This window comes from Crocodylus porosus, unplaced genomic scaffold (assembly GCF_001723895.1).
Source record: "Crocodylus porosus isolate Cpor-Errol unplaced genomic scaffold, CroPor_comp1, whole genome shotgun sequence".
Lineage (NCBI taxonomy): Eukaryota > Metazoa > Chordata > Crocodylia > Crocodylidae > Crocodylus > Crocodylus porosus.
The window spans coordinates 1,879,081-1,906,937 of record NW_017728944.1 but is presented as its reverse complement, the minus strand read 5'-3'; the positions used below and the strand labels follow the sequence as shown (position 1 = coordinate 1,906,937).

Here is a 27,857-nt window from a genome sequence, read left to right as displayed (position 1 = left end):
TCTGTAGCTGTCAGGCAGGTGGTATGTACACCAGATTCTTTGACTGTGTTTTAGGTGACGGGCACAGTGGGCTTTTACACTCTACGTACAGTTACAGTAGTGCCTAGGGTGAATATTGGTCACACCTTTTATTTGAAGTCAGAGCTTTGAACTGCCTGAAGTGTGATGCTCTAGGCCAGCAGTTCTCAGCATTTTTTGTACCAGGATTCATTTACCAAGATGGATGGCTTCGCCTGACCCACAATCCCCTGCCCCCCCCAAGCCATGCTGAGTCCCCTCACTCCCAACCTGCAGTCCTCTGCTCCCCCACAGCCCTGCTGGAGGAGGCCCCCAGCTGCCCCCATCCCTCCCCCTAAGCAGCAACTGCAAGGCACTGGGCCCATGCCACCAGCTCAGACACTGAGCTCCCCATGGCAGAAGACTGCCCCCACCACCGTTCCCTTCCCCTACTGAAGGGCCAAGCAATTTCCTCCCCCCTCCCCTGCCCCACCACAGCCCTGTGCCTGGCCACCATCCTGTGCCAGCAGGTACGTATATACACACACACATACCCCAGCCCTCCAGACAATCTCCTGGACCTCCAACCCCCACACCCCATATACTTACCTGTGTCCGGAGGCTGGGGCTGCTTCCACGACCCGGCTTTGGTGTATGTTGTCTGCATGCTGTATGTTGGCCACGCTGCCTCCTTAAAAATCAGCCATTGGTATTGGCCCCAAAAATCTCTGTCGATGCACCCCTAGCGATTAATACTGCCACCCTCCCATTCTGCCAAATTCTCAAGTCCCATAGGGTTGAGTTGGGACTGAGCCACGTCTCTGTCCCCTGCACAGCTGAGATGGAACTGTGCCATGCCCCTGTCCTGTAACTGTGTTGGAGCTAGGCTCTGTATCCCAATGCTTTCCACGCTGCCAGATCAGGCTGCACGGTGCCTGCTTCACACACTGGATTGGGCCCACTAACAGCAACCAGTCCACAGATGGACTGGGCACCACTCATCTGGCCCTCCAAGGCAAAAAGGTTTACCACCACTGTTCTAGTGCAGTGATCCTCAACCACCATTAGATGTGCAAACATGATTCACAAGCTAAACCCAGGTGTTTTTAAATAGGAGTGCTTGGTGTTAAAAATGTTCTCATCAAGTGTGCTCTTTTCGAGTTCCTTGCAACAGAAAAACTGCTCTGGTGTTTTTCTGGAGTCAAAAATCTAGTGAAAGTTAGAGCCAGTATTTTCAAGGGGTGTCTCAAATCTATCAAAGAAGACCGCAAGTCTGAAAAGGTTGAGAACCACTGCTCTAGGCCAAGTTGGTCCTTGGGAACTTTTAAGTTTGCAACAAATTTGTATATGAAGGGTCCATTAGTGAGACAAATGCATGCAGTCAGGTTTGCTTTGGTGCCTGCTTTTGTGTGAGAGATGAATAATTAGCACTTAATGCATTTTCATCTGGGAAGCTGCAATTAGGGAAAGTCACATGGCCTCTTGCCTCAGGTTCTGTCTATTGTAAAATAAGTATGTTCACTGGAAAAAAATGTGTTGCCTCTCCATAGCTAATCCATTGTAAAAGCCTAGTGGAGTTCAGCCATAGGCAGGTTTTATGTCAATATAGCTTGGTAAGGTAAACCAGAGAAACTAGGATTTTATATTGAGTTAGCCTCTCGGGAAGGAAAACAGCCAAAAGCAAATGGCTTTGGGGGTATAAGGGTTAATTGTGAGATGCCAAGTATTTTTATTTCTTCTTTTTGATACTGCATGCATGTGGCAAAGGTTAGCTTCTCTGAGTGTATTTTAGCTCCAGCTGGGCTCCCAGACTTGTTATAGTAAATTAATTACAGGTAGGCGAACAGTTTCAAGTGTTCGGTATCTCATTTTTAAAAGGCTGCACTCAAAGCTAATGAGGTCCTTCTTGGTTGCTGGGATATGCAGAAGACGTAAGCTGATGTGAAATGCTAAGTGGTTGTTAATGTCACAACATGCTGTTTTCTCTTAAGAGGAACGACATTAACAAACTTGAAAACACCTCCATAGGTTGGCTTGTGCATAGCCCTACAGAGAGAAATCGGGGGGCGGGGGGTGCTGATTTGTGCTTCAGCAATATTGGGCAAAAGTGTTTCTCACTGGTTATGCTTTAATGGATAGAAAAAAATCACTTTAGTGTCCCTTTTGGTGTATGCTCCATCTTCAGGAAAAGGACAGCAAGTCTGGACATCCTGCTTTCCAATGCTGGTGACCATTGTCCCTGACACACCAGAGTGGGTAGAGACACTGTTTACCCTCAAGAGATCAGGTTAGAATGAGAAGCTTGTCGCTTCTTACGAAGGCTTTCATTAACGCATTCTGGATTGATGAATGCTATGGGTCACTCACCTTCTCAGCTAGTAGTAGGAAAGGCGGGTGTCTTTTTTTTTTTTTTTTTCAAAGGGACTGCAAGTGAAGTTGACGTCTCCTGGGAGCCACTGCCCATCTGTGAACAAGACGAGTGGAGGCCCCCTCCTTCCTCCAACTGGTAGGTATACCGGGTTTAATTATTCCGTTTCAGTGTCAGTTAAAGTATGGCTTTCCCAGAAGCATATACAATTATCCATCCATGTTACCAATGACTCAAGCTAGACTTACAGCCATGAGGGGTAAGTATGTTCCTCTGCTCTCTGTAAGAAGGGTCTCTTACAGCACTAACAATTATTATGTGCTGTGGACACTAAATGCTTGATATTTCTCTCTTCAACTGATGCTGAAAGCAGAAAACAAACAATAGAAACATCTACTCATAGGAGAAAAGGGGGGGGAAAACACTTAGACAAATAGAGTAGAAAAACAATGTACAATTCTCAAATATACAAATAGTTTTGATACAATTGATTTAAAATAATCCAGCAGTCACCTAAAATATACAATACTAACATTTGTTCAAAATGGACATTGGGGATATGTTAACAGAAGGCAGTCCAATTTCTGAGCAGGCAGAAGGTTGGGGAGCCAGCAGACTCTGCAGGAGTTTGGAAGTGGGAGCCTGTGGACTGTAAATTAACCCCTCTTGGGCTGCGGATTAGACAACTCTGTTTTCTACCCACAGCCAAGTTCCACCTGACCTTCTTTAGGAGAAAATCTTACCCAGATATGCAAGTTAGCAAAGGTCTGAATTTAGTGGCAACCGTGTGGAAGATCTGAGTGGTTGTCATATGCAGACAGCATGGCTTTCTAATGGGAAAGGGTTTTTGTTGGGTCAGGAGACAGACCAGTTTCGGGGAGCAGATGGATTAATCATTGTGCATTTATGTGATCTGTAGTCATGAAAAATCTGGAGGGGAAATTGGGGACAGCTGATTTAAAAAAAATAAATACTGCAGGTACAGTAGTGAAGGAAACCATCACATTCATGTGGAAACAGTGCCACCGCAGGAAAAGCTAGAGGCCTTCCTGGCTTTTAGTCCATTGGCTTAATGGAAAGTCAAGGCAAGTGCGACAAGCTTAATGTTGTGCTCTCAGTGTGAGAATCAGAGCAAACCAACACCCATGCCCAACTCCTCCCCCATTTTATAAAGTTTGCACGGAAGAAGTCTTCCCAGCTGCATAGGTCACTGATAAGGTTTTCCCCACAACAAGAGAGCACGGCTACCTTTGACTTCCACCCTGTTCTCCAGAATGGGTGCTGAATTTGATAGCTGAGCAGTACTGTCCTTGGTAGGAACCTGTAGGAGTAGTGGTTTAGACTGGGAACAGCTCCTTAGCTGTTCTTGATGGTTTGATGAGAGACAGAAAGAGCTCCAAGCTAGAGTACACAGTGCATGTTTGATGTGGGATTCTCGCTGGTTCTGAGATGTTTAGGGGCAGAGAAGAGGTGCTCCTTGTTTCAGCTTGCCCCCACCCATTTTTTCTATACCAAGTCCCTGAAAGCTTTTTCCATAGGTGTGTAAAACCAAAACAAAACATGAACTACTGGTGATCCTGTTCAGATTGCAAGAGTAACCATCAACCTTACTGGTACCCAAAGTGAGTTAAGGACATTTTCCCTCCCTTTCCTTTCCTCTTGAGAAGAGGCAAGTGGTTTGCTGTCCTTATAGGGCTCCACATTGCATTTTGTCCAATCGGGATTGCTCTGATTGAGGCCTTTGTGTTTCAACCCCACCGTTGTGTTGGCTGTGGGTATTTCCAAGCTAAGTTGCCCATGAAAATGAAGCAGTCTGGCACATTCCTGCATGGAGAAGAGGGGATGGGGATATGGTCCCCACCTTGTCCAAAACGTTAAGGTATCTGCCAAAAGGACTCTGATTGCATAAAAAAGTGAAAACAAACTTGTTGCAAGTAGCACTGCGCCTGCTGCCAGGTGCTTGTCGTGTTAGAGATGAATCAACAGCCCTTTTAAGTCCTTCCAGTTCATCTCCAGCCACATCTCATTTTAAGGAGACTTAAGAGGTGCTTTTGAGTGACTAGTTAAGGGGCCATGGTGCTGTTCTCCATGGATGCATTCATCGCTGGAGTCCTGTGCATAGATCAGCCAGAACTGTTCATACAATGATACGTTGGCTGCAAGAGCTTTTTCCGCTGGCTATTAAACAGCTGTGGCCATTAAGCCAATGTGTCCTTGGGCCGTGTGATGGGCTCGGTGAGGCCAAGGTACTCGGGGTTCTCAGCCGTTGGTGTTGGGGCAAAGCTGTTCATTGTGGAGCTCAGCTCGGTAAGGTTGGCTTTGGAAGGGTCCTGGTTCCAGTAGTAAGGGTTGTCAAAGGCCTGTGTGAATGCAGGGGCCAAGGGGAGGCTGTGGGGGGCTAGGTACTCTGGGTTCTCCACTGCGTTGGCAAAGCTGCCCTGGAAGGGGTTCTTTGGTTCCTTGATCAGCCCGTTCTTTCCCAAATGGCCCTTTGGCTTCTCCAGCGTGGATACGTGGGACCTTGGGTGTTTGGTAGGTGAGAGGCATTTCTCCATCTGGTTCACATATTCTAGAAATGGAGGTAGACACCAGTTAGTCATGGATACTCTACCAACTCCTCATACAGCTCCTTGGGCCAGGGCAGGTACAGCCTGTCTTAGCTCTTGCCTACAGTGGGGGGGTGCTTCACTATAGCAACAAAACACCCCTAGATTATGTCTTTGCAGTCACTGTGACTACTTTAGGCGTGCCCAAGCTAGCTTTGAGACTGCTAGCAGCACTAGGGTTGCAGCACAGAGCTCAGCATGTACTACAGAACCTGTCTGAGAAGCTGAGTGGATAGCTCAGTTCACCAGCCTGCCCTGCGATAGTATCTGAGCCACCCAAAGTACATATGTGTGTGTTGCAGTGGCATTAGTATAGACGCATCATTGTGTGGGCACAAGCCTGCTGACTAAACTGTACTCCACAGTGGTAATAGTAAAACCAGCCCCTGAGTAAAACAGGCTATACTGGTATAACTGCCTCAGCACTGCTCTTATCTCTGACAGCTGTGCTGGCAAAATTAGGTAATTTCTTAATCAGAGAATAAAATCTTCCTTTCCAGGTCACTAACTGTCTCCCTGCCGGTTCTCTTAAGCTCATGATCCCTCTTCTATTTTTCCTTTATGACCTTGTTTTACCTTATTTCATCATCAAAAAAAGAAAAGAACCAGCAGAACAGCTCGTTATCACCTAGGCTTCAGCATGGGAACTGGGACCAAAGCAGGTTAACTAAAAGCAGCCAGGTCTCAGAAGATGCCTGTACTGTTTATGCAGCATGGCATACAGTGTTGCAAGCATCACATGTAAACTGATATCAGAGTGCCCAGACCAAGACATGCCAGCACCTCAGATAGTGTTGGGTGGCTACACCCAGCGAGCACAGCCTTTCTGTATCAAAACCACCCGACATGATGGATGCTTTCCTCAGAGCTGTTCTGTCATTTTACACAAGCTCAAGTCTCTTAGCCTCTTTGGGCTTCAGTTTCCTTCTGTAAGAGTGATGATAGCTTTGCACTCATAGAAAAGAGGACTGAGGAGGAGAGAAAGGGAAGGTCTCAGATACAGGCCAAACACATACCCTAGATGAGAAATGATTTTCTGATGCTAATGAATTAGGCCTCAGGAGACAAAAGGACTAATGATCTCTGTTTTCTGCGCAGCGGGGGACTTGATGGGGTCACCCAGCAAATTGATGGCAGAGCTAGGAAGAGCATGTCTCCCAATTCCATCTCTGCGCATTTGTTCACCACTGTTCAGCACTGGAAGCTGCTCTGGAATGTGGCTTCTTTTCCCCCTGCTTCAAGGAGAGCCCTTCCACCCACCACGGTACCTGGAGCCACACAGCGGGAAGTTGGTGTAACATAGCTGTCGGCTTCCAACCCCTTGTTTTCATCACTTGAAATGCTGGTGGGATCCTCGCTGTACCGCTGGAGGGTGCTCATCTCTCGTGCAGGCAGGCTCTGCAGGGCTTTGTTTGAGGCATAGTCCCCATCCATCGAATCAGGAGCAGGCCCTTCCGACTGCTCAGGGAGAGCCTGGCCTGGGTAGGGGTATGGACATGGTTCCTCAGTCTCCTCTGCATCCACCTGGGTCTCTCCGGTGCTCTAGGTTGTGATAGGGGAAGGAAAAGAGGGGTTAGAGGAAGGAACAGACCATGGAGTAAGTAATCAGGGGCAGCACGCAGTCCAGATGCCAAGGCAGAGGAGGTGCTGGTGCAATGGGGCAGGAGGTATCAATGCTAGGACATTTGCAGGGATACTCCTGAGCTAGCTGAGAGCTCAGCCTCCAGCACAAAGCAGCAGTCAAGTTAACTGCAAACTCTGCTAGGGAAACGCAGGGAGAGGGGTTCATTGTGCACCTTAGGTGAAGGCCTGGGGCTCTATCACCTGAGCACCTGTCATGCCAGGTCACCTGGGCCAATGCCAGTCTAGAGGCATGCCACTGAGTCACCCACACCACACCCTGCAGCTCTGGGAGTTTCTCCTAGCCTAGGCCTGACCTGATGTCATCCTCCATGTACTTTTTTTTTTGCATACAACCCAAGGTGATTTGGCTCACATTCAGCATCTGGCTTGGCCTGGAAAGTGGTGGCAAAGATAAATTCAAGGCCTCACCCACATCAGAGAACACCCGCACATACCCTGGTGGAAGAGATCCTGCTGCGGTAGTTGGTTGAGGTCTCCCCGTTGAAGAAGCCCTGGTGAGGCACCAGGTACTCCTCAGCGTCCACCAAATCCTGCATGTCCTCCTCTTCTAGGAGGGTGCGGTAGAAGGTGCTGGCTATGGGACTAGCCAGTCCCATCTTGTCTTCATTCTACAGGAAAGGATGGGAGAGGGTTGTTCATTGACATTTCTCTTCAATCTATTGAGCCATCAGAATAAAAACCCCCAAGGACCCCTGAACCAGCATAGCTCCAGGATGAGAGAGTGGCTGGGTAGACTGCCAAGCAGCTAGCACCTTAGCTGCTAATGCCCTCTGCCAGCAATATGTTCTGGAGATACATTCTGCCTCAGGTAGTTGGTATGAAGACTGCACCTAGGTGCCTAACTGTCTAGAAAGGACACTCCTTCATTAAAGGCTATATTCATTCTTGGCCTCTGGCACCTTTTAACCCAAACCACTTGACAGATATGTAACCTGCTGGCCTCAGGAGGAAAGACTGAGCTGCAAAGAGAACTGACTTGATCAAAGCAGCTCAGTGAATGAGAGGCAATGGAGCCCTGGAGTCCTGACTTGTTCCTGCACTAGACCATGTATCATCTTTGCCAGTGCCCAGCCTGGTGTGCTGCACTTTGAGAAAAACATGAATAAATTAAGAAGTATCCAGAAAAGAACATCTAAAATGACCATAGGTCTAGAAAATATGGCATAGAAGGAAAGACTGAAAGAATTGGAATTGTTTCATCTGGAGAAAAGAAAGGTAAGGGAGCATTTGACAAGAAGTTTTGAATTAAAAGGTTGTTGTCAAGAGGATAGTGATCAAGTGTCCACTCTGCCCACTGGGGACAGGATGAGAAGTAATGGGCTGAAATTGCAATAGAGATATGGATTGGAGATTAGGAACAGTTTTCCAATTTTGAAGGTGGTTATGTACTGGAACACACAACCTAGAAATGTGATGGAGGCTACCATTAGAAATTTTAAAATGCAGGTTAGACAAACAATTGTCTGGGATGGTTTAGACAGAGATATTCCTGCCTTGGACTAGCTGTCTTGTCCCTTGTATTTATGATGTTAGATTTGGTGGAGATTAGGGAGTCTGTGGACCTGCTAAGGATTAGAATGAGGTGAAGCCAGGTCATGTACATGTTGAGTAGAGTTTATCCCAGTTGTATACACCACAACTGACAGATTTTTAGACCCAAACAGTAGCAAGGCAGATATAAAGAGAAGTCTCACAAGTCTCTACCCCTGAGCCCACCCTGCCAAAAGCTGTCCAGTAACACAGGCCTGTTCTATATACCTGGATGACCACAAAGCGCGGCGGGTCCCGTGCCATGCGAGAGAACTCTGAGACCAGCTCCCGGAACTTGGGGCGACACTCAGAGTCGATCATCCAGCCTGTAGACAGAGCAAGGCACCAGTGAGCCTGCCAGCCAAACATCATATGGGAGATGCTACAGCAGGAATTTGTGCTAGGACTAAGTGCAGTGACCTCCATCATGCTCAGGACATGGGACTCCACCTTTCTGTGGTCCACATATCCTGCACACTTAAAGCTGGCTTAAAAGATTTTGGGTGATTCCTGTCTCTCACTGTGTCACAGGAGCAGACAAAGCAGCAAACCTAGAGCCCAGAAAGAAGCACATCTCACTCTCCCAGTGGATGCTCTCCATAGCCATCTCTGTTCTACCAGCACAGATAACCCAATTCCAGGGTCTTTACCCAGGAAAGAGACCACCCAGCTCCCAGCAGGAAGAAAAATGTCATCCATTCTCCACATCCTGACACTGTAGTCTCCTAGCCCTTTGGTGAAGAATTCTTCAGTCACATGTACAAGTCTGGAGATCAAAGAAGCCACCTAGTCATACAGCCCACAAATAAGAAACTAAAAGGTCCATACATTTCACCATGATCATATAGACATCGATGGTGCAGATGGGAGGCTGTGGCAGCCTCTCCCCCTTCTCCAGGAGGTCGGGGATCTCACGAGCAGGGATTCCATCATATGGCTTGGCACCAAAGGTCATCAGCTCCCAAACCGTCACGCCTGGAAAGTCAGACATGTCAGGGCCAGGAGCAGCAGGATTTTCACCACCAGAGACCCTACAGCTGGGGATGTAACATACCATAGCTCCAGACATCACTCTGGTGTGTGAACTTCCGGCGTAGGATGGACTCCAGAGCCATCCACTTGATGGGGACCTGAGTACAGGAGAGAGAGCAACATGGGTGGTGTAAGTTCAGCTTTGCTTTGTATGTATTTGGGAGCTTTGGCATCCGTGGGTGGAGGAGTTTGCAGGTAACAGCAAATAAATACTAACTGACTACCTCATGCTTGATGCATCACAGTCTCCCCTCTGGGTGAGGGGAAGCAATGCATAGAGGAATCTGAAGTCCAGCTGGGGAGCCCAGCACAAAGCACAATGAGAAAAAGAGGGATCCAAATTATAGCTTCTGTAAGGCAGTGCAGCTATATTTAGAAACTAAAATATTTTGAGGTTTGCTATTTCTTTTCCTAGTCTCATATCTCAGTATTTGACCAATCTTTCTCGTTCTTCAGCTCACTGGGTCCTGCTACCAACTTTTCACCACTGGGTCAGATGGCAGCAAGTATTCCTAGATACAACTGCAGTCTCACACCAGCAGAAATGGACCCCAGGCCTAGCCCATACCCTAGTACCATAAAAACACGATAAGGCCACAAACCTGTACTATGGCATATTGGCCTGGCTAGTACATACAGGCAGTGCTCAGCGAACCAAAGACCATTTGAGTGTGGTTCACTTCCTTGAGTAAAAAGGCCTAGTAGCTATAAGCCCAGTTAGGGCTTATGTTCATCACCCACTCCTCTATTGCTGCAGGACAAATCTCTGCTCACACACCAATCAGAATGGCATAGCAGAGAGACCGACTAGCAACCAGGTCCCAGGCATTAGCCCAATAAAGACATGGGCTATTAAAGACAATAAAGCCAACAATAAATGCCAAATCCATGCGCATGAGGAGGAGGAAGCCTAGATAGACTGAAATGGCACTTATCATTTGAGTTGCCCCTTTCTGGTGAGAGGGCACATATGTGCACTAGTAGGGGGGAGGAGGGGGGCAATGGGCAACAGTGTGAAAGATCCAGCCCATGGCCTGATCCAGCTCATGGAGTGCTATCATCTGGCCTGCTGTGCTGCCTGTGGGTCTTGGGCTGATCTCATGTGCCACATACAGCACACACTGGTGCCAGCCCTAGATGGGACACACAGATTGGCCCCACAGGGCTATGTGACAGATCCAGTGTGCAGGGTTGGTTTGATGTAGGTGCCACCTGCCATGCAAGAGGCCAGGGCTAGTGTGTGCTGTACATGGCACTGGTCTGTGGGGCTTTGGGGCCAGATGAGCTTGATACCTCTAGGTTAGTGCCCTGCTTTGAGGTATCATTAGTGCCATAGCAGTGACTGGGCTGTGAAGGAAGCAGGGGATGGAGCTGATTTGGGGCAAAGGGGTGTTCTGCCAGGACAGCATGAGGAGAAGCCAACCCAGTGCCACCTTGCCCTCCCTGCCCAGCAAGTGTCCCTCTGTGGTACAGTGCCCCAGCCTCACTGCTCTCAGCCTGGCACTTGGGGGAGCAAGGGACTCCCATGGCTTCCTGCCCATGTGCCAGCCACAGCTCACAGCCACCATGTGCTTGTAATGAGACACTGCTCCAGGGAGGAGCTCCGCTAATGGTAGATTATGGCCAGGCTCATTGCTGGCTTCTCAGAATTGGGTCCCACATGCCTCACCTTGCCCCCATCCGCATGGTACTCTGTCTCATCGATGTCCAGCAGCCGGGCCAAGCCAAAGTCTGTGATTTTCACGTGATTGGGGCTTTTCACCAGGACATTGCGAGCAGCGAGGTCACGGTGCACGAGCCGCACATCCTCCAGGTAGCTCATGCCCTGGTGTTCGGAGGGGAGAACGACACAGATATCCGTAACCCTCAACCCTGGGGCTAGAGTTCTCAGGGAATCCATCTATCTGACTGCCTCACCCACCTTAGCAGTGCAGTGCCCTCTGGGGGAAGTCTCAAAGCATGCTGCAGACATCAGACCTAACCACCCCTTCTGGAGGACAGACCTCTTCAAAGTGAGGCATAGAAAGGGCTAATGAGTCACCTAAAGTCACCCAGCAAGTCAATAGCAGAGCTGGGAGCAGAACCCAGGAGTCCTCCTGTACCCTCCTGCTCTACCCACTAGGTAATAGTCCCTTGATACCTAGCAGGCCATTTGGGAATGTGGAATGATGCCCTTTTGTGCCAGGGAGCTACTTGATGTCATGAGGCACACTCATGAATTGGATGACATAGTATCCTCTAGCACTGCAGACATGGGAGGTAGTGGCTGCATTTTGACATCAATTTACTTCCTGGGTCTGGATAACACCCTTCATCCTGGAGGATGCAAGCATTGGGGTACATGCTGGAAAAATGCAGCCACCTCTGGGATGGGGAATGACCACAATGCAGTGCAAGTTTGAGGCAGCAAGTCCTGTAAAGCCCCTTCCCTATGCTTATGAGCATGGCCATATGATCTTTAATGCCTGAGCAGAGGAGATGAGACCTAACCAGGGTAAACTCATTGAGTGGGAAATGGCCTAGTGGGCTCAGCTAGGATTTGAACCTGTACTCCCCAGTCACCCAAGAAGCATTAACTGGTGATGAGGCTGATAAGCCATCCCTCCCACCTTGCCAGGGATCCTCCTACCTTTGCTATCTGCACACACCAGTTGAGCAGGTCTTGGGAGCCAATGCGGTCTTTATTCTCACGCACATAGTCCAGGAGGCAGCCATAAGGCATGAGCTGGGTGACCAGCTGCACTGTGGAGGTGAGGCAGATGCCCAACAGGCGGGAGACATAGGGGCTGCCTACACCTGCCATCACATAGGCCTCCTAGGGCGGAGAGGAAGGGAGTTTGAAACAAAAACACCCAGCAGGAGGCTCCACCCAGCCATGGAGAGAGACAGACTCCTAGACCAGACCCAACCCCTTGATTCCCCTGGGGTCCCTGGGACCCCTTGCAGGGGTCCCTCTGTGATCAGGAAATCTTGCAAGGTGGAGATCAAACAAAGGACATGGCATGAGGGCACCCTTCTTCCCTTTTCCAATAATTCAAACTGGGTAACAACCAGACAGGCTGTCCCCACTCATCACACCCACCTGCTGAGGTGCCCAGGATGAGAGTGGAGCAGGTGGGCAGGAGCCACTTTGGGTAGCTCTGTGGGGCAAGGACAGTTTATACTCATTGCTATGGCGTGTCAATTGGGGCTTAGTGGTTTGAGCCCTCAGACCAGAGGGGACCTGTGTGAGGGTCTATGAACTAGTAGCTTGCAATGAAGCTGCGTGGCTGGTTTTGTTAGTCTTGTCCCCACACAAGGCCATTGTGCGTATGCCATGCAGTGGAACACACGTGTGCAGTGTATGTACATCACGTGCACTCACGTCTAGGATCTCCTTGTTGGCCTTGGGTGATGTGTTCTCTCTCAAGACCTTGATGGCCACAGGGATCTTGATGCTCTCGCCATCCGGGATCCAGATGCCCTGAGGAGGGAGGAGGAAGCCATGGGCACATTGCCACACCAATCCACAGAGAGCTCCCATAGGCCCCATAAAGTCAGCACAAAAGTTGGGGCTAGGTGAAGCTAAAGGTCATGGCCAAGGGGCTGAGCACTGGCACTGGTGAAATGGGAATGCACTATCACAGCTGCCTGTTCAAGCATGAGCCTTGCTTGATGAGGACCAAATAAAGGATCTCAGGGTAGGAATAATCCCCTCATCTCCCCAGGAGCCTGTGGGTGCTGCTTAAATGTCTGAGTAAGTGGGCTTAACAACCCCCAGCCATGATGCTCCCCACTGCATCTACCCAGCTCTCAGCCCTGCTCCCCACAGCCCACTGAGACAACCATGGTCTCACCCCTCTACCCTGCCCATGAGTCTTGTAGCCCCTACACTCCTAGCCTGAACACCTTATGCTTTACTCTTGAAGGGGGGAAGCATTGGCATGCTCTGGAAGGTGCCTGATGCCCCCCACCCAGTCTCACCTTGTAGACAGTGCCAAAGGCTCCAGAGCCCAAAACTTTCACTTTTTTGAGCTCAGTCTCCTTGAGGATCCGCATCTGGGCCTGGTTGGGAAGAGCCCCACTGGGGGTCAGTGGCTCCACCAGCTGCCAGTAAGGAGGAAACCAGCATTAGTGAGGACACAAGCCAGGGACCACAGGACCTGTCAGCTCCTGTTGAAGCCTGTCTTGTATTTCTGTAGGACAGTGGTGGTCAACCTTTTTGCTCTGCAGGTTGGATGGGCAGTGCGTGCTCCATCCATGGGCTGGATCTGGCTGGTGGGCCCAATCAGGCACGTGGGGTGGGCATGGCAGGGCCCAATCTGGCTGTGCAAGGCTTAGGAATTTGGCAACAGAGGAGCTGCTGTATTGAGCCCCAGGAAGTGACAGTATTAATTGAGCCCCAGGGAGTGGCAGTATTAATTGCCACTGCTTCCCTGCCACTACATTTCCCGACCTGTGGGGAGCCCTGTGAACCAGATGCTGTGGCTCTGTGGGCTGGATTTGGCTTGTGGCCTGGGGGTTGAGCACTCTTGCTGTAGGAAATGGAGAATCGGGAGCAGCCCAAGGGCCGGGAACTAAGGGTATGAGGCTAGGGACCTCTGCCATACCTCGGTCTCCTGCAGGAGGCGCCGCATCGTGTGCTTCCTCTCCTGCTGCCTCTTCTTCTTGATGCACACTATGGTGAGGAGGACAAGCACCAAAGCCAGGAGGGCACCAACCACGCTGGCAATGATGGATGTCACCTGGCTGGGAAAGGATGGGGTGGCTGCTGAATTACACTGGGGACCAGTCTATGAAGGAGACTGATTTGACTCCCTACAGAGGACAGGGATGGGTTGGGGTCAAGGGAGGGTATACCCAGGACACGTCTCCCAGGGAGGCCCATAGGGAAGGATGATCTGCCCAGGACTATCCCAGATCTCGTGGTCCTGGGAGTTCTGTAGGGCTGCCTCCTTCCCCAACAGGGATTTTTCCTCTGGGGTTCCCTGTCCAGAGAGTGGTAATACAGTGGGGCAGAGGGATCCAGATTCCCCAAGAGAGGACAAAACCCTGTAAGTGACATGTGGGGGCACTCAGCAGGAGCAGGGAGGTGGGCATGGTGGGGGTGCACAATACCTTGGCTTCTGGTCCACGGGGCAACCATCCTCATCCCGAATTGTGCACCTGGGGGAAGATACAGAGAAGAAGACTTGTTAACTGATGGGAAATAGATGGGCCAGGGGAAATCCCCAGTGCCAGGTGACAGGGCCTCCTGCCTTATGCCATCTGCTGGGGTACCTCCAGTCCTTTCCTCTCCTCTGCCCATCCCCAGTCACTCAGCCCAGTTTTGCTTTCTCCTATGCAGCCAAACCCCTCTGCCTTTGTGCTCAGGAGGCAAAGCCTGGTTCCAGCTAGCTGTTTGTACTCACAAGTGGGTGCAGTTGGTTTGGCACAGCTGGCAGATGCCATCTTTGTCTGGGTATTTCCAGATAGGCACAAAGGAGTCAGCTTTCACCCCACTTGGGCACTTATCCACGCAGTACTGGTCATCTTTGTAATGGGCGCAGGCCACACACTCGTCTGCCTCCTGAGGTGAAGGATGCGTGGTGAGTACAGAGAACACAGCCAGGGTGCAGCGGGAAGTTCAGAAACCCAGAAGTCCAGGGACAACCCAAAGACTTGGTCAATAACGCTGGCCAAAATGGATTAGAAATGGTGGCTGCCCCCTCCCTTTCTATTCAAGGGGGTGTACCACCCAATCCCCTCCCCCCTTCCCTCTCCCCCACCCCTGCACACCAATCCTCACCGATCCATGGCAAGTTTCTGTGCCATTCTGGGGTAGACACTCAGGGTGACAGGGGAGGCAACGGGTCCCGTTGGCATGTTCCCGGACAGCCCTGTCAGGAGGAGGAACCAGACTCTGACCCAGCCTCTGTACAAACCCACTGGACTGTCCCAGCTCAGGCCCATCTCCCTGCTAGCAATGGGAGTAAGTGCCAGGTCCCTGCAAACATGGCAGTGCTTCTCACAGAGGAGCCACACAGGGGAGCAGGGATATCCCTCTGCCCCAGGCTGATACAGCCACCTCCAATCCCTTGAGTCTGGACCAGGAATGGGGGCCCCATATGGAGGCTCTCCCCAGGGATCACCAGACCTGCCTCTGGACTCTGCCCCATTCACTGTCCCCCCGCCTCCCACCCCCAGATATGTCCTGTTGATCTTTTGCAGTGAGCAGGTGTGACTGGGATGGGGTCAGCAGCCTCCAAGGCTGCTGCCCAAGTCTTTAAGGGACCTAGTGGGAATTCTGGACTTTGCACAATCTGGACCCCATCCACACTCCCAAAGAGGGTGTGAACCACACTGAAGGGCATCCTTCCTCAAGCCAGAGCAGAGCCAAGTGCCTCCAAAGCAGGTTAAGTATCTCTCTCTCTCCAAACAACCCCCAGACCCTACTGGTCTGAACCCATAGGCTGCCAGACTGCTCCCCACTCTCCCCACGCAAGGGGAGTCAGGAAGCAACCTCTGCATCCATTTCCCTCCCAGCCCCATCCCAAAGGGCAAATGCCCTCCTTAGTGGAGACTCAGTGGTTGGCCTGGGAAGGTCAACCCCTGCAAGTACTCAGTCCACATGGCCCCCTGGAGACATGCACAGCCCAGCTAGGGCAGCTCCAGTAGGGCTGATGGGGCAGCAGAGGGGGCAGCCTGGCTGGTGCCAGGGTTAAGTATTGGATGTGGTGCCCATCACATGCAGCCAAGGAGCAGCTCCCCTGCACCAGCAGAGCCCCTGCTTACCCATCCAGGATGTTGCAGGACTCCACACACTCCTGCCCACGCAGAAACCGCTCACAGCTGATGCATTGCGTCGGGCCGGGGCCCCAGCAGAGCCCCTGGGCACAGAGGTAGTAGCACACCAACCCCTCTTTCTCTGAAGGAGGAGGCCATGGTTAGAGTCCCGTCTACCTGATCCTCAGTCCACATGGCCCCTTACAGAAATGCCCAACCCCCCCCCTGGCATTTTGGTGGTGGGCAGGATCAGGGACTCCCCCAGACACAGAACAGCAGCAGAAAATGCCCATGACAGAAGAGGAGGATGAAGGATCAGTGGTTACCAGGGAGACACAGCTGAGATCACAGATGGTGGCATCAATGAGGAGTATGGGACATGCACCAGGTAGTACCCACTGGGTACACGTGCTAGTCAATGGGGAGCACTTGATAGAATAGGTGGAGACATCAGTCAATGCAAAGAGTGCCCATGGGCCCTGGGGCTGGAGGGATATGTCAGTCAGGGCAGCACCCACTGGCACCTGGGGGCAGGGAGGCAGCTGACAAGACAGTTGGCATCAGGGTACTAAGAGGCCCTGAGGGTGAGCTTGGGGATAAAATTGGCACTGTGTACTGCTCCTTGCTAAGCCCATCCTCCAATGCCCCAGCCGCTGATGCCAATCTAGCTTGCCAGGGCCACCCAAAGCCCAGCTGAATTGGGCATTGGAACTGGGTTCCAGAGGAAGCAGAGGACCAACCATCCTGTAACCCCTGCCTTCTTACCACACTGATCTGTGGGCTTGTTGTGGGTCTGGAAAAGGGCCTGGCGCGGGTTCCTGAAGATGGCCTTCCAAGGCACCTTCTGGAGGAAGCAGAGGTTGGGGTTCTGGTGAACCAGCACCATCCCGCCGCTGATCTCCTGCAAGGAGCGCAGGCCCAGTGAGACAATGGAGAGGTTCTGCAGCATCAGGGAGTAGGCACCACTGCAGAGAGATGGCCACAGCATATGGTGAGCAGGACAGCGTTACTGGAGGGTTTCAGCAAGCGGGGGCCCAGCTGACCCCACATAGGGAGTGGGGACAGATCTTGAATGGATTCATCATCCCATCTGGCTCTTCCATGCCATAAACTGTGCTGGTGGTTAGAGGCAGGGGTGGGGCTCTAGGCTGAGATTGAGCAAACTCATTCCATATGTGGGTGACTTCCAACCAAGCAGAAGTTTAGAGACAAAGGGCCCCATGCCCATTGCTCAGGAGGTGTCCCCAGAGAGGAACAGCTGATTTGTTCTGCTGCTCCTTGAGTGAGCAAGACCTTTGGGCCTCTCCCTTCACTCCTTTATCAGGCTGTATGCCTCAGGTATTCCCAGGGGACACGGACCCAGTGGAGGGCATGTCTCTTTCCACCACAAGGGCCAACTCACTTGTGGAGTACCCGTCCACGGATGACCCGCAGGTTCTGGAAGACACTCAGGTCTGACAGGCTCTCTGGCCAGGACTCGATGTATAGGAAGCCTGTGAAACACACACAGGGTCATGTCCTGATCCATCTGAACAACAGGCTACAACAAGCCAGCAATGGATCTATTCTACCCACTGGCTTACCACCAACTTCCATCACCCACATGACTCAATGCCTGGCTAAGACTACAGCTGTATACAGCCTCTTAGAGGAGATGCTACATATTGCAAGAGAAGAGTTTTTTTCTGGTTTCCATCTCCCCAGTCCACAGCAGCTTTGGGGCAGAGGTAGGGAACCACCAGCACACATGCCAGAGCATGGCAAAGGCATTTTCTTTGGCACTTATACCTTGGGGAAGAGGCCAGGGCTGCACTGCTACAACAAGGATCGGGCTCTTCACGGCTCCCTGCCGTCCACCCCTGGCATGCCAACATCTTACAGGTCAAGGTTGTGGGTGATTTTGGCTGTCTGCCTGAAAATGTTGCCAACCCCTGCTTGGGGCAAAAGCCCTCTGACTGGCATAGCTGTATCCAAAACAGGGTAGGGGGAAGTTATCTGCAGAACCGTGTTGCTCAGGCATGTGATCTTCGCTATGCTGGCAAAACCTTTCAGTGAAGTCCAGACAAAGGGCACCCTGCCCCGGGCTGCTCCCAGTGGGCACTCCACCTGCACGCACACACTGCAGCAGCTCTAGGATTTCTAACCTGGTGTCACATGATCTTTAGCAAAAGCCTCAGCCTCAGCCTCAAAGAGAGGCTTGAGCCTGGCAATGAGCTCCTTGGGCAGCTGCATCATTCAATCCCATCCCAGCAGCTTTGCAAGAGAATGGAACACATCTACATGTCAGAAAATGCAGCTTTGGCTTTTGGTTTGGTGGAAATAAGCAGGGCACTGGGACCAAGTATATGAGTGTGTATGGGTGTGTGCACATGCATGTGAGCATACAGAGGCCAGGATATGAAGGACTCCACCCCCCACCTGTCAGCTCCTCCAGGTTCTCAAAGATCTTCAGCCACTCTGGATCCAGGGGTGCCATCTTGGTGCTGGGATCCCTGTTAGAGAAGGAGCAGAGTTCTGGGGGGAGCCCATAGAGGTAGACCCAAGCATCATGCAATGGGGGAATCACCTGAGACCCTGCCCCCTCCTCCACAAGGCCTATTGCACCATGCTTTCAGCTAGGTCCAGCAGGAAATTTTTGAGGAGTGAACAGATGCTTGGATGTGAAGTGATGAAGCCCAGGGTCATGCTTGCTTTGCACCCCTTTAAACACTGAGCTCAGGCCAGCCAGGCTGCATCATCAGGGAGGTTCGACTCAAGACAAAAATGTGCGTAATAAAGTGGCAGTGGTTTGCCCCCTACTGGACAGAATCAAAGTCACTCAGCTGTGTGTCATGGGTCCTGCACTGAATGGAGGCATGTGCTTTTGGAGCAGGGGATCTGCTCCTTTGCCAGACAGCAGACCTTGGAGCTGGGCAGCTCCTGGTGCCCTGACATGCCATGAGCACAAGTCCTTCCCCCCGCCCCGCTGCTGCCAACCAGAGTCCAATACTATGTAGGGCCTTAGCTCCCCAGGCTGGAGCCATGCCAAGTTTGCAAGGCCTGGGCAGCAGAGATGGAGACTTCTGAAGCTGCTACTCACCCTGCGAAGGTCTCAGGCAGGAAGGCCAGGCTCCCAAAGATCTTGGTGCAACCGGTGAAGTGGTGGATGTTGGAGGAGTTGACTGCCCGGACACCCTTCAGGAAGTCCACACCCAGCCCATAGCAGGCTAGGAGAGAGAAAGGGCAGGTGGCTGAGGGAGACTAACACTTCTCCCTCATCCAGACTGGTTAGACCCCAGGATGGAACTGCTCAACTTGACCCCCTCTAACCCTCACACTCCCCATGCCCTCCCTACCCCTCTTGTCAGGATGGAGGCACCTCCCAGCCCCTCCTACTGCTCCCTATTATCAACTCCCCAGGGACTTCATGTGCCTCCACATGCTTCCTCCTTCTTCCCAAAGGGAACTTGTTTGCTGGACCTGCCTTCCCCACTCTCTCTCTGGGTAGAGGTGAGGAGGGGGCTCCAGGCTCTTGGCTCTACCTTCTGGGCAGGGCTTGCTGCACTTCTCACACTTCTGCACATTGTCCACGGTCACCTCATGGCTGTTCTGGGGACACACCAGCGTGCAGGATCCAACTTCAGTTGCAAGGTAGTTATCTGCAGGAGAGGAAGAGGGACCATCCGTCAGGACTTCTAGTCTGGGGTGCAGGACTGCATCCCTTAGATTGGAGTCCCAGCTCTGCCACAGACCCCCTGTGTGTAACTGTGGGCCAGTCACTTTGCCTCTCCAGGCCTCAGCTTGCTATAGTGGGGCTGTAGGATGGAAGCCATTCATGATTGGGACTCTGGTAAAGACTGTCAATAAATGCATGAGCCTGGTATCTCACACAAACCTGGCTAGTTCCAAGCCAGGGTTTCAATCCAGGCCCCTAAACTCTGAGCTGGGTTCAAATCTCTCAGACGCTTGGATCCAGGCACCTGATCCTCAGTGCGGGTGTCTCTGGGAGATGGGGAGAGGAATGATCCCCCACAGCAGCTCCTCATAGCAAAGCATCATGCAGCTCCCTGGCTATTAACCTTTACGTGCTTAATCCCAGCATAAGGAGTTTGGTTAGTGCTGAAGCAGAGGGCATGCATGTTCCCTAGAGCTCTGTGGATTCATAATCCACAAAGGGGATTGCATCCTATTTGCAGAAGCCCCAAGCAAGCCTCTCAGACTGTGGTGACCTCCCAGCTGGGACTTCAGCCTGCCAGCAAGGGGAACTTTGCAAACTGACCCCCCGTCCCCACCCCATTCATGGGTATCCATCACACAGGAGTGTGTGGCCACAGCCCCAGCATTTGCAGCTGCCTCCCTCAGCCCACCTACATCCACCCCCAGTGGGACCTCCCAGGGGTGGGGAGTGACACTTACAGGGACACTTTTTGACACAGCTGGCTCCAAAGGTGTAACGCGCATCTGGGTTATTCACTGATTCAAAGGTGTCTGAGTTGTAGATGACAAGCGGGGGACAATGAAGCTGGCAGGTGCCACTCCCATTGAAGTTCAAGCAGGCCTGGGGGAGAGTGAGCCAATCTATGACCTCAGTCACTGGGGTAACCAATTTCCCAGCCCCATCTCTTGCATCCAGTCTCACCCTGCCTTCCCTCCCGCCCTGTCCTACCAACCATTCCCACTGTTACCTTAAGCCCCTGTACATGAATGTCCTGTCCCCCACCCTGCTAGCTCTCTCCATGTGAAAACCCACTCCCCAATCCCTCTAATCCCACTAGATTAACATCCCCCATACTAACATGTCCTCACCCTAACTCCACCATGTGAATCCCCTGGCCCTACTGCCCTACCCTACTGGGTGATCACATCCTCCACCCCCGTGTACTACCCATCTCCCCAGCCTCTACCCATTCCTCCTGCCCTCTAACCCATCTGAGCTACTATCCCCCTACCCTGCCTGTTCTCTGTCCCTCCATGTTAACCCACCGTGAAGACCCATAGGTGGGCAGGCACTCACCAGGCAGTCCGAGTGCCTGGGCCCGGTGCAGCCTGCTGCACACTGCTCATGACAGCAGTCTGTTGGCTTGTTGCCCTTGCACCTGGGGCACCCATGGCAAATAGTGTTGGTCACTGTGACAGAGAGAGAGGGGCCACCATGAATATCTGCTCAGCTCAGAGGCACCTGCTAAGTCCTGCTGGGTGTCATTGGTGGACAGAAGCCAGGTGCATAATGACTGTACCCACAGAGCTTGGGGCTCCCTGACCCAGCAGGGCAAGTTCTCTGTCCCAACCTCCCCTTCCTTTACATGGATCCATCCTGACCTCTTCCCTGCCCAGTGCCTCCATCCTCCAATTTTTGACTCTCCTCTCCCATCAGCACCCAGTCCAGCCTTGTAAGTCCTTACCCTAATTGCTGTGGGGACTAGTTCACCCTACATGCTTGTCCAGCTCTGAGCAGGCCTGGCTGGCTGGCTGGACTGGGACATGGGTGAGCTGTGCCATAGAGAAAGGGAATCCAGCACAGCCCCTGCGTCCAGTACTCACATGTCTGGCAGTCTTGCTTGCTGGCTCCCCAGCAGTGCTCTCCAGGGCAGAAGCTCTGGCAGTCAGCGCCTGGGCATACACAGAGAGAAGCCAGGAGCTGTGAGGACGTCCCCAAACCTTTGGGTTGGGTGAGGGGGGAAACGTGCCCCAGTCCCTTTGGCATGAACTCCTCACCTCCTCGGTCTTGCCAGGCCCCTGCACAAACTCCCCACCAGGGAGGGGTCTAGGGCCTCATTTGTGAAAAATCTGCTTCCCACCCAGCTGTGGCTTCTTGACTCAGAAGCTGACCAGCAGGCCCCTGGGATGGTAAGCCCAGCACTGTTCCCCATCTCCAGTCCTCTGTTAATGGGCAGTATCTTGGGGCACTGTCTGCACCCTCTTCGGGCATTCTGGGCACAGTCTAAGCTGGTAAAAAGGCTTCTGGGACAGGTCTGAGGGAGCATGGGATGTGAGTGGCTGCAGGTGACAATGGGCATAGTGGCTCTAGGGAGTGAGGCGCACCACATAACCACAGCACTCAAGGAACCACTCCAGCACTCCAATCCTCTGGATGCCACCGGCTGTGGATTCAGCTCCTAGTTGGAGTGTCCACAGCAGCAGCCTGGACTTGTTCACGTGTTAGAGCTAGTCTCCTGGGATGGTCCAAGCTGAGGCTATGCTGGTGTCTGGATCACGCTGAGGCTTCATGTTTTACAGCAAGCCCTGCCCCAGGCTTTGCCCTGAAGCATGTGGAAGACATTGCAAGAATTTGCTGCCTAGGACAGGTCCCATGCACAAAACATGCCTGTGCTCCCTTCCCACATCCGAAGCCTGACCCACATCCCCATGTACCAGCACTGCTTTTCTGATGGCACTAGATGGGCCAGGCTGGACCTGCTGGACATGCTGTGGCTTCCCACAGCACAGTGGACAACCTGACCCCTCCAGCTGGGGGGGAACCAAGAAGGGCACTCACATGTCCTGTTCCGCTGGCTGTCGATTATCTGGTTCTGGTGGAAGTCGTTTGACTTATGGAAGATGTCATTCCACAGGATGGTCTCCTGAAAGCACAGCTGAGGGTTCCCCTGAATGATCACCCCTCCCTTCAGGATCTCTGTAAGGATGGATTTAACTGTGAAAGAGTCTTGGGCATGACTGCAACCTGTTCTTCAGCCTGCCCATCCATCCAGGCTGTGAGACACTGGCCCAGAAGGGACACTGAGCTGCCCCCAGCACAGTAATCCTTATCTATGTGATGTACCTGGAGGATCGTGCTCTCAGCTGAAAGGGATGCAATGATATAGGCAAGGTAGAGGCATCAATAAAGATCAAAAAGGCAGTGGACTTTGGAAGAGCTGCATGAATCAGCTATGCCTGAGTTAGGATCAGACCTGCAGGGACTGTTTGTTTTCATGCTCAAGACTCACCCACTGTGGAATGGTTGGGAAGGAATCTGCTACCACATAGCCACAGTGCCAGGGTATTGCACCATTGGGCACTGAAGCAGCTGGCATTGGCTGCTCAGGGACAGGGATTCATGATTTGTTGAGCACAGTGGTTGGATCTGGTGGTAAGGAAACAAGGGTACTAGCCACATGTCCACATGGCAGTTGGTGTTGCCAACGGAGCACTATTGGCAACACCTACCTACATAGACTATTGCTGTAACCTGGCACAGCATGGTAGATGCTGACCGTCATGGACCATTGTTCTGATCTATCACAGGGGGAAAAACTAGAGCAAATGCGTCACAGCTCAGCTCTGTCACAGCAGGAAGGCAGGGATATGAGGTGAGAGGGATCACTGTTCTCAGGAATGGGGCATATTGCACTAGATGAGTTACTAGTCAGATCAGGTATGGCCAGAACACTGGCCATCACACAGATTCAGGTCACTGGGTCAGGGAATAGCAGACTGTCAGATCACTGGTCTGATCAAAAGTAATAGAAAGGTGGAAATGTTGGTCTTGGTAGACCACTGGTCTGACCAGGCATGGAAAGGGTATCAAGCTGAAGGACCTTTGATCCCAGCTACAGGGGACACTGCCCTGGATGGGCAACCACCAGTCTGATACAACAGGATGTTCCAACCACCATAATTCTGGGTGTTTTACTGAAGAGACCAGGCCACTGCCACTCACACCCCAAAGGGCTCCGGAACCAGTCTCCCTACCGGTCAGACGTCTCATGCCCAGCTCCATCAGTCCTGCTGTCTCATTGGGACTGGTGTTGAAAAGGACGGCCAGTGCGTATTTGTCTTCATAGAGCTGAGTGCCCCGGATGATCCGCAGGTTCTGCAAATGCAGGTGGCTCACTTGGTTCTGCGCAATCAGCACGTAGCCTTGGACCTCTGTAATGTCCTACAGGGGCATAGAGGATGAGGCCAGGGACCTGGATCAGACCAGACGCCAAAGTGATGACCCCCTAGATGAGCTGTCAGTGGGCACAGAACCCATGACCTCTGGCTCCAAAAGCAAGACTTTTGGAACCACCAGTATCACAAACAGCTCTGCTGCTGGATGCGGGTGACCCTTAGGAGGGCCAGGAGATCTCCAGTCTCTATCAGGTCCAGGCTGGTCAAAGCCAAGATGGGAACACAGCATTGTCTGAATTCCAAGTGATGTATGAATGGTGAAGAGGACTAGCTGGACATCTGTGGGGACTGGTTCCCTTATTGTGGGGACTGCCTGGACATCTATCCTCTCCCAGAACAGATGAGCCTTCCACCCACTATTCCTGAGCTGATTTGGAAAGATTCTTCCAAAACCAATAATCCCAGAATCTTAACATTGCTCCCTCCATTTCTCTGTATCCCCCCACCTCACCGACAAACTAATGGAGACTATCCATCCCACTGGAAGTGCTTTATCCTTTTGTCACAGAAAGAAATTGCTGAGAGGGAGCCTAGCAGCCTCACCAGCCCCCAGGGAGACATGATGTTTTGACCCTTAGACACCCAGTGGATGTTCCCAGCAGGAAACACAAATAGACAGCGGGTAGGGACTCACCTGTGGTGGGACTGAAATTCAGGACTACAGGTGAAGGGTCCTCTAATGGATTTCCTGAAGCAGCTCCCATTGGCTGGGGTACATTTATTAGGAGACTCATAAGGTCCTCTCAGGCAAACAGGCATGTTTTTTTGTTCCATCCCTTTTCTAACATCTTACCATGGGAGCTATTCCTTAGCTCCAGCAGTGGCAAAGGATGCTTTCAGGAATGATGGACCTGGGCTCAATCCCTTGCAATGACCCATATGCAGATTGCTGCAGTGTTACCCCTTGCTATCTGTCATCCACTGCAGGAACCAGGAAAGGAAAGCACAGAGCTTCTGTGGTGAGTCACTCACCTTGAGGAAAGACATGTCAGCATCTGCTCCCAAGTAGGTAATCTCCAGGTTGCCTTGCACCACCTGGCAGTCCTGATAGAGGCGACTGAGGGTGGCATAGTGGTTTTCTGGGCTGGAGGGATGCAGTAGCTTCATATCAGTCCCTGTGCAAACTAAGATGGGAGTAAGAAAGAAGGAGCCAGTGAGATGGGTGGGAAGCCAAGGTGGTAGGAACTTGGAGAGGACAGAGGCAATGGGCTTCAACTGGAGAGATGGGTCAGCATTGAATCCGTCTCCATGATTCTCAAAAGGGTCTGTGCAAGTCTTTTAAGAGTGCCAGGCAATATTAGCACCGGTAGGTGTGCAAACACTAACATGATTCATAGGATAAATCCAAAAATTTCCCATAGGAATCCATAGTGTCAAAACCATTCTGACCCACTTGGGGTTTTCTGAGTTCTTTGCAACCGAAGAGCTGCTTCATTATTTTTCTGTAGTCAAGAAGGAAGTGAAAGCTAAGAGCTGGCACTTTCCAAGGGTGTCTTGAGTCTAACAAGGGGTGCCTTGAATGCAAAAAGGCTGAGAACCACTAGTCTATCTGAATGTGTGTCTCACCCTTGTGAAGGTTGGAGAAACAGTGCTGTGCCCTAAACCAACTCCTAGGCAGTCACCATGCTGAGCCATAGTTTGGGGGCACTTCTCGACAAGGCACAGAGCTGAAATGTGGACTTCCCTGGTAGTTAGGAAGTTCTCTACCTCTGTCCAGTGTAGTCTAGCCTTTTAGCAAAGGTGCTGAACAGAAACATCAGAGATTAGGTTCTGTTACAGACTGTACTGCAAGCTACCCAGGGACACTGAGCAAGTCACAGGGAATGTGTGTGTTGGGGTGGGAGGGCAGATTTTCTGGCACAGCTTAACTCCTACTTAGAACACAACAATGGGGTCAGATTTTTGAAGGGTTTAAACCCTCAACAAGCTGAGTTATTGGAAAACCTGGTCTTGAAATCCCTCTGCGTCTCAATTCCCTGGCTGTAAGAACAGGGCAATAATCTTGAACAGTCTCTTGACACATGCACTCACAGGGCCTCACCAATGAGCCTTCCAGACACTACTGTAATGCACACAATAAAGACCTGGATGGTATTATATAGCAGTGATGCCATCCTTTGTTGCAAGGGACATTCAGGACCCTGACAGCAGTTCTCAATAGTTTTTTTAAAAAAGAAACCTTTTCAATACAGCTTCTGGTGAATCTTAAACCTTTTCTGGAAGCACCTTTCAGCCAGATCTGACTTTCTTCCCATCTATGCATCCATTTATCTCTTTTTGTCTGTTCCAGTGGTTACCCACCCACCCACTGCCTGTTTGTAAATCAGGCACATGCTCTTTAAATACTCACTGAAAGCCAAAGGAAAAGTTACAGTAAAATATAATGTATGAGGTGTGTGTGAGCAGGTTGCTTTTTCACCAGCACTTTGGCAGTGTCAGGTGGGGCTTACAGCAGAGATTCAAGAAATACTCTGAGGTCGATTCATGCTGGGCTGGTCTGAAGCAGGGAGGATGGACTAGCCAACTGATTAGGGGAATGGAAATACAGCTGACAGGCCGGATTTATCTTTATTAAGGGGCCTTGCTGCATTCAAAGCAGACAACAAGGTTCAGGAGGGATGGCTGAGAGCATGGCACAGCTAAGCAGTACAGTCTGACTGTTAAACCCCCTGCTAGTAGCTGGCTGCTATACTTAGATGGGGAAAGACACCCACACAAATGGCTACTGAGGCTCAGGACCAATCCAACTTCACTGAAGCCAAGTTTAACTCCCCACCCCTTCCTCACCCCCAGCCCCTAGCTCTCTGGAAAGTTTATGATTTCCTGCCACATGCCCCCTGCTACCACCCCCCTTCTAGAAATGTATTAAGGCTGGCATTAATATCCTGCAGGTCGGTGACTTGCTCCCCACACATTTTGGACACTGGACACATTTCGGAAGTGTCAGTCTCTACAGGAAATGTCACGGATTAAAGTAACATCCATTTATCTCCGGGCTGCTTTCAACAGCTTCCTATGAGCTTCCTGTATAACTTCTCCCCACAACAGGGCAGAACAATTGGGTTTGGCGATGACCCTGCAAAAGAGCAATTTGTTTTTTGTCCAACCCCCACCCCATTCTCAACCCCCACCTTGGCCTGTACAAAAGCTCATGGCGAGGAGAGGTCGCAGCGGGAGGCCGAATGGATTGATGGCTTCTGAGTGTCAGGACCTTTCTCCTCACCCTCCCCGCCCCCGTTCCCCTTGCATTGTGATCAGTGGAACAAAGGGCTTCTGTCGATTAATTAGAGAGAGAGAGAGAGAGAGAGAGAGAGTCCCTCAATATCACAGTCCAGCATGCAGCACTTTATAAGTCCAGTTTTGGAGCAAGTGAGGCTTAATAGGGGCCTGACATGCGAGGACTTCAGGCTGAGTCACAAACACTAGGTAACATTTAATGTTGCCTTGGGCAGGCGAGGGCAGATAAATCCATCGTGTCTGCTTCACAGGTGGAGAAACTTCACCATAGAGAAGAGCAGGGAATCTTCTCCCAAGCCATCCAGTCAGCTGAAGCAAAGAGACCAACAGATCCCTGGTTTCCTTCTAAGACTTGAAAAATAGGTCTTAGCAGTTGATCACACCCTCCTTTCCAAGAGCCAGGAACAGAACCCAGGAGTCCTGCCTCCAGGTGCATTGCTCAAACTGTTACATCCCATTCCCCCACCAGAGCTGGAAATAAGGCCCCTGAAACTTGCATCTAAGTCCCCTGCGCTAACCCAAGAGACTTCCCCTGCCTCCCTTCTTAGAGCTGGTAATGAAACCCAGAAAACTGAACAGACCTAGACCCTGCTGCATCCCTTCCATCAGCTGCCTCCTAGGCATGGCAGACAAAAAGGCTTAGTTAAAAATAGATCTCACTCACTCCCCCCAGCAGTGGTGCCCTCAGTCTGTTTTTATTCTTTTTCCTCTTTGCCTAGCTGAGGTGGCCAAGCCAACCTGCTCTGTTTCACTTGATGCCTCTGGAAGTTTCCCCTCCTGTTGGCTTGCTCCGAGTGCCAGGCTGCAGCTCTGATCTCCGTGCTGCT

The 27,857-nt window shown here is 51.5% G+C and overlaps 1 protein-coding gene and 1 long non-coding RNA gene across 5 annotated transcripts in view; one reads left to right on the top strand and one right to left on the bottom strand.

The window, feature by feature from the left end:
• Window positions 1-377: 377 nt before the first annotated feature.
• Window positions 378-8,967, top strand: LOC109320285. The gene is made up of 3 exons (XR_002103770.1): window positions 378-2,503; window positions 7,539-7,830; window positions 8,677-8,967. It is a non-coding gene; the product is annotated as an uncharacterized LOC109320285 (long non-coding RNA).
• ERBB2 (erb-b2 receptor tyrosine kinase 2) overlaps window positions 2,800-27,857 on the bottom strand; it is a 45,537-nt gene continuing 20,479 nt past the window's right edge. For all 4 annotated transcript variants that reach the window (XM_019550305.1, XM_019550307.1, XM_019550304.1 and 1 more), the window contains 26 exons: window positions 24,766-24,917; window positions 23,593-23,779; window positions 22,397-22,534; window positions 21,442-21,510; window positions 20,915-21,027; window positions 20,317-20,458; window positions 19,443-19,559; window positions 19,001-19,127; window positions 18,340-18,413; window positions 17,324-17,414; window positions 16,687-16,886; window positions 15,931-16,063; window positions 14,945-15,035; window positions 14,568-14,725; window positions 14,275-14,322; window positions 13,767-13,905; window positions 13,141-13,263; window positions 12,542-12,640; window positions 11,807-11,992; window positions 10,847-11,002; window positions 9,200-9,275; window positions 8,974-9,120; window positions 8,374-8,471; window positions 7,050-7,223; window positions 6,240-6,513; window positions 2,800-4,934 (listed from right to left, as the gene is read on the bottom strand). In XM_019550305.1, the coding sequence (XP_019405850.1) occupies window positions 4,564-4,934; window positions 6,240-6,513; window positions 7,050-7,223; window positions 8,374-8,471; window positions 8,974-9,120; window positions 9,200-9,275; window positions 10,847-11,002; window positions 11,807-11,992; window positions 12,542-12,640; window positions 13,141-13,263; window positions 13,767-13,905; window positions 14,275-14,322; window positions 14,568-14,725; window positions 14,945-15,035; window positions 15,931-16,063; window positions 16,687-16,886; window positions 17,324-17,414; window positions 18,340-18,413; window positions 19,001-19,127; window positions 19,443-19,559; window positions 20,317-20,458; window positions 20,915-21,027; window positions 21,442-21,510; window positions 22,397-22,534; window positions 23,593-23,779; window positions 24,766-24,917 (3,683 nt within the window). In that variant the 3' untranslated portion in view covers window positions 2,800-4,563. The remainder of the gene's footprint in view (window positions 4,935-6,239; window positions 6,514-7,049; window positions 7,224-8,373; window positions 8,472-8,973; window positions 9,121-9,199; window positions 9,276-10,846; window positions 11,003-11,806; window positions 11,993-12,541; window positions 12,641-13,140; window positions 13,264-13,766; window positions 13,906-14,274; window positions 14,323-14,567; window positions 14,726-14,944; window positions 15,036-15,930; window positions 16,064-16,686; window positions 16,887-17,323; window positions 17,415-18,339; window positions 18,414-19,000; window positions 19,128-19,442; window positions 19,560-20,316; window positions 20,459-20,914; window positions 21,028-21,441; window positions 21,511-22,396; window positions 22,535-23,592; window positions 23,780-24,765; window positions 24,918-27,857) is intronic.